This window comes from Buceros rhinoceros, unplaced genomic scaffold (genome assembly GCF_000710305.1).
Source record: "Buceros rhinoceros silvestris isolate BGI_N320 unplaced genomic scaffold, ASM71030v1 scaffold44438, whole genome shotgun sequence".
In the NCBI taxonomy this organism is placed as follows: domain Eukaryota; kingdom Metazoa; phylum Chordata; class Aves; order Bucerotiformes; family Bucerotidae; genus Buceros; species Buceros rhinoceros.
Window position 1 is genome coordinate 1 of NW_010425990.1, and position 4,607 is coordinate 4,607.

The window sequence follows — 4,607 nt, forward strand, 5'->3', positions numbered from 1 at the left end:
GGAGCGCGGGGGAATGAGGCTGACGGGGTAGTAGTGTGCTAGTGGTGTACTGGTATCACGAGTAACTGGTTCTGTGGGATGGCTTAGTAAGCTAAACGTCGTGGAAGATAGCTTGCTGTGGCTGCGTTGCCCACATCGTGCTGTTTCTGGATTTCTAGGCTCCTTCTTGAGTTACTTTAGTGGTATTTGGTACTGCATTGTACTGGATTACATGTGAAAACACCTTTACTATCCAAAATCACAGTAAAGGAAAAATGAACATTCTACTTACAGTGTGTTTTAATTTTTCTTTTTAAAGTCAGTGATTTTTTCTTTTTTTTTTTTTTCTTTTTCTGTTTTCTTTTTTGGAGGTTTGAGTGTTGACTTTCCGATTGACTTTGGCAGCTCTTTGAAAATAAAAAAAATCTCTGGAATAGTATTTAAGTAAGTGGAGAGGAAAGCAGAAGGTTAACAGCGTAATAACATGCTGGTCTTGAAATCACATTAACCCATAGTGAGAGCTGTGGAACTTAGATAAATGATTTGAAAATGGTTTTGCTTTATGTAGAACGTCACAGTTTTAGTTCAAGTAGGAGTTATGGAGCCTGAAAATGTTGTGCTGCCTTTGACAATGAACTGTTAGCATTATTCCAAGTCTAAAGCAGTCTAATATTCAAATTTAGTGAAGCAGAGGTCAAGTTATTGTGCGCAATAAGCACTCGTTCTACCTGTTCAGTGTCACTTAAGGGATACTGAAAAGCAGAGAGGCCAAGTCATACGTGGTCAAATTCAGACTTAACGTAGTGTTGCATTACTGCCTGTGAAGGAGGCCAGCCAGTGTTTGTGTGCTTGCTTAGTAGTGTGTAAAGACAGAATTTTATCTTGCTCTGCAACTGATGATGGTCACCTTCAGTTGCAGGAGGTGGTCGCCTGTTAGACAGGATTCGCAAGTGGTATTACAATGCGGCTGGATTCAACAAATACGGTAAGTGTTTTGCTGAGTTTTAAAACTCTGTGAGTGTAACAGTCCTCAAATTAGTCGTGGTTCGTGACTGGTGTATGTACATGCAGTTTTGCATAAGTCTTTTTGATCAGATTTAGCTACTACTTTTGGGGGGGGGGGAAGCGATAGCTTCAGTCATCATTATTTCTACCTGGTAATGAAACAGTGACTTTTCCATTATTTGTACGTTTGCTCTTGTTTTCAGTGAAATAAGTTACAGCAGCTGAGGTTGAGCTGGAGCAGTTGAAAAAACTTTCATAAAGCAGTCCTGAAAACTCTATTATCTTCTCCCACCAAGTCACTTTCACTGGGCAGTATCTTCTAACCCAAAGGCTGCCCTTGAAGCTGGAGAGGAGAGGTTCCCACTGATAGCAGTCAGTCTGTCTGCAATACTTGTGCAAGGTATCCAAAGTGCAAAAAAGGGTTTAGTTAGTTCTGCCTTTCATATCACCATAACTTCACTTGGTGTCTCTCTGGCCTTCACAATAGTGAAGTAGGAGTAAAAATAGTGTTACCTGGAGGAGGCTGCCTTGATGGTACTGGCCTCAAATTTGTCCAGTGTCATTATGAAGTTTGTTTCAACTATTTAGATGGCAGAACTATTCTTAAATGACAAGAGAATCTGAATATTTGGAAGCTGTAATTTACTGCTAACCACAATATGAGCAAATAATTTAAAGAAAATTAACATATCTGCCCTGGGAAAATTAGAAAAAAATTGCAAGACAACTGTAGAGGAATAAGCTTAGGTCTTTCCTCCAGAGATGCACTGCTTAGCCCCTTTTTGTATCTGTCCGCTGAAATTCTTAAAGGCATTAATACCTTTTGTTGCTTTTCTGGGAATATGACTGAAAACTGAGGAGAAACGCCTAATTCAATCTAGTGATTAAACTAGCAGCCATGCACCCTGTGCTTTTGAAATAAATCGCAAAACTGAATTAAAGAATATGTGACTGAAAAGAAATTTCTGTTTCATTGCGAGACAACTGCCAACTCAGTCACTTACAATCCAAACGTTTAACTGCAAGTCAGTAGGTACGCTCTTGTAATCCGCATCAGTCTTGGAATGTTACAGAAGTGATGTCTTGGCCTATGTTAATACTGAAACTTAAAGCAGAGCTGACTGAATTTCAGGAATCCTTTGTTCTACAGTCTGGGGGTACTCCTGGCTTTGCGAAGACTAGGTAATTCTCTCGGATTTAAATTCTGATCTGAGGTGACATGGAAGGGAACCAAGTCACAAACATCTAGCTTCAAATTTCCAAAGCTTAATATAGTCAGCAGAGATCTAGTCATTTTGCACGGTGGAGTTCAGAGAATAATTCTTCAGTACTGAAGTAGTCACCCCCGTGGTTGATTGATTGACTAATGGGTTCAGAGCTCTTAAACCCTTTACTTAGTCGTCTTAAATACAGATACCAAATTAGATGAGCATAAGTCCACCTCTCAGATCCAGGATAGTTATTGTTCTTTATATATGTACTCTTGTGAAACATGTTGAATTAAATACCCATTTTCCCTGTTCCTCCTTAAGAAAAGGAGTAAACCGAAGGAAATAGAGCACGTGAAAGCCAGTGTTTAGAATTTGTGCTCTCTGAACAATTAGCGGTTCTCTTCTCCTAGAGTAGGTTTTCTTTATAATTTTGGTTGGAAGTGTTTTGCCTGTGTTGGCTAGAAACACTTATGTCAATCCTAAGTCTTACGTAAGAACACTTATTCGGTGACATTGCAAAATCTTCTTGGTACAGGATTAATGCGGGATGATACATTGTATGAAGATGATGATGTAAAAGAAGCACTGAAGAGACTTCCAGAACATCTTTACAATGAAAGAATATTTCGCATAAAGCGAGCACTTGATTTAAGCCTGAAACATCAGATCCTTCCAAAAGACCAGTGGGTGAAGTATGAAGAGGTATGTGTCCGTGAGTATGAAGTGACTCCAAGGCAGAGGTCTTAAATGGCTCTGCTGTGGCTGCCTTTGGGGTTTTCAGCCCCTGAAGAGATACACGCTTACATGCAATTTGTAATGAGTAAATGAGTATGTGTCTTGTAGGATACCTCTGGAGAACACAACTTATGATCACTCTTTAAAAATCTCTATTTTTCAGTGGAAATGACGAAATTGTCCTCAAGATGACAAAAGGTTAAGCTACAGCACAAAATATTTGTTCTAAGTTATCAGTTAAAGAAATACTCTGTAACTAATTTCAAAATTCTTACAACAGATCTCTTGCTTTCTGACTAATTTCTTAATTTTACAGAAAATCTCGAGCCAAAACTTTTATTCATTAATATGTCAAGGAAGAATAATTTAAAGGGAAATCTTGCATTAAAATGTCATCTTGAAATGTCATTTGAAAAACAAACTACACGTTCATTTTCAGATGTAACTAATCTTTTTGTTGTTGTTGGTAGTGAATTGAGTCACAGACTTTGCATTACTATCCATCTTGGCTTTCTGCAAATTGCCAGGCAGAGAGGAATCCTATCACTGAACTTTTGACTACAGGACAGTATATTATTATTATACAGAGAAACGTAAGCAGAGGCTGTTTCTTGGGGTTTATTTGTCGTATTTAACTGCTGCATTGAGTAACTGGTTGCATAGCTCCTTAAGCAGCAGCAGTTTGGTTTGCAAGTGTTAAACACTGTCAAGGCGTTCCATCGAATCCAAGTTTACAGTGCTGTTCAGAAGTCAAGCTCAAAATTAGTTTCTCCAGAGTATTATAGTTGGACTTTGAACTAATTAAAGTGGGTCTTGTACGCTTTGTTTCTAAAGGTGTAACTGGAAGCATCACTTGTGAGGCATTAGAAATCAGTGTTTGCTGCAGTAAAAAACTAGTCGTTGCTGACTTAGCAGATAGATAGAAAGTTTACCTTTTCAGATTAGAGTAACGTTGGGTGTCTTTGGGTTTTTTCCTTTTAGGCTGAGTTTTAGTGAAATCTTAGGAGCAATGAGAGACAAGCAATCTATAGGAACGCCTTGAGGTGTTTCTGAACCTCCCTGTAAGTTTAAATATATTCTCTTCTGTTTCAGGATAAGCATTATCTTGAACCATACCTAAAAGAAGTAATCCGTGAAAGACTTGAAAGAGAAGCATGGAACAAGAAATAACTATTGAACTACTTCATGCAAATATCCACGTATTCCTGATACTGTAAAACATTTGGTTATAGAAGTCTCCAGGGAGGCAAATGTGAGGCTGAGGAATACTGTTTCAGCTTGTTCACTGAATCTGCTCATCCAACTAAAATAAACATGTCAAAGTATAAAATGTGCTTGGAAGAGTTCTCTGCAAGTGTTAACAAGCTAACGTTTGGATCTTTCCTGTGAGCATATACATTACGTACTAGCGCAGTGGTATGCAGTCTTCATTCCAGCTTTTTGATTCTTGCTCTTTTCACAGTGCAGCTGTTTTCTGCAGTTGTAGGGTTAGGTAAGAAACACACAAGGCTGTGATGCGAGTTGCTCTGTTAAATTAAAAAGGGGTTGCTTATTTCCTTCATCACTTCTTTCTGGAGACAACAATACTGGACCAGTGATTGATGTTACAATGGTGATGTGGGATAGCAGAATGTAATGTGTGCATCCAAGCACATTTGTGTTACCAAAATGGAAAAT

At 38.5% G+C, this 4,607-nt stretch overlaps 1 protein-coding gene across 1 annotated transcript; it reads left to right on the forward strand.

The window, feature by feature from the left end:
- Positions 1–883: 883 nt before the first annotated feature.
- On the forward strand, positions 884–4,260 carry LOC104497987 (cytochrome b-c1 complex subunit 7). Its single transcript, XM_010141305.1, has 3 exons — positions 884–964; positions 2,731–2,897; positions 4,023–4,260. Exons 2-3 carry the CDS (start codon positions 2,736–2,738, stop codon positions 4,098–4,100), a joined length of 240 nt encoding a protein of 79 aa, XP_010139607.1. The 5' UTR covers positions 884–964; positions 2,731–2,735; the 3' UTR covers positions 4,101–4,260.
- Positions 4,261–4,607: the final 347 nt, after the last annotated feature.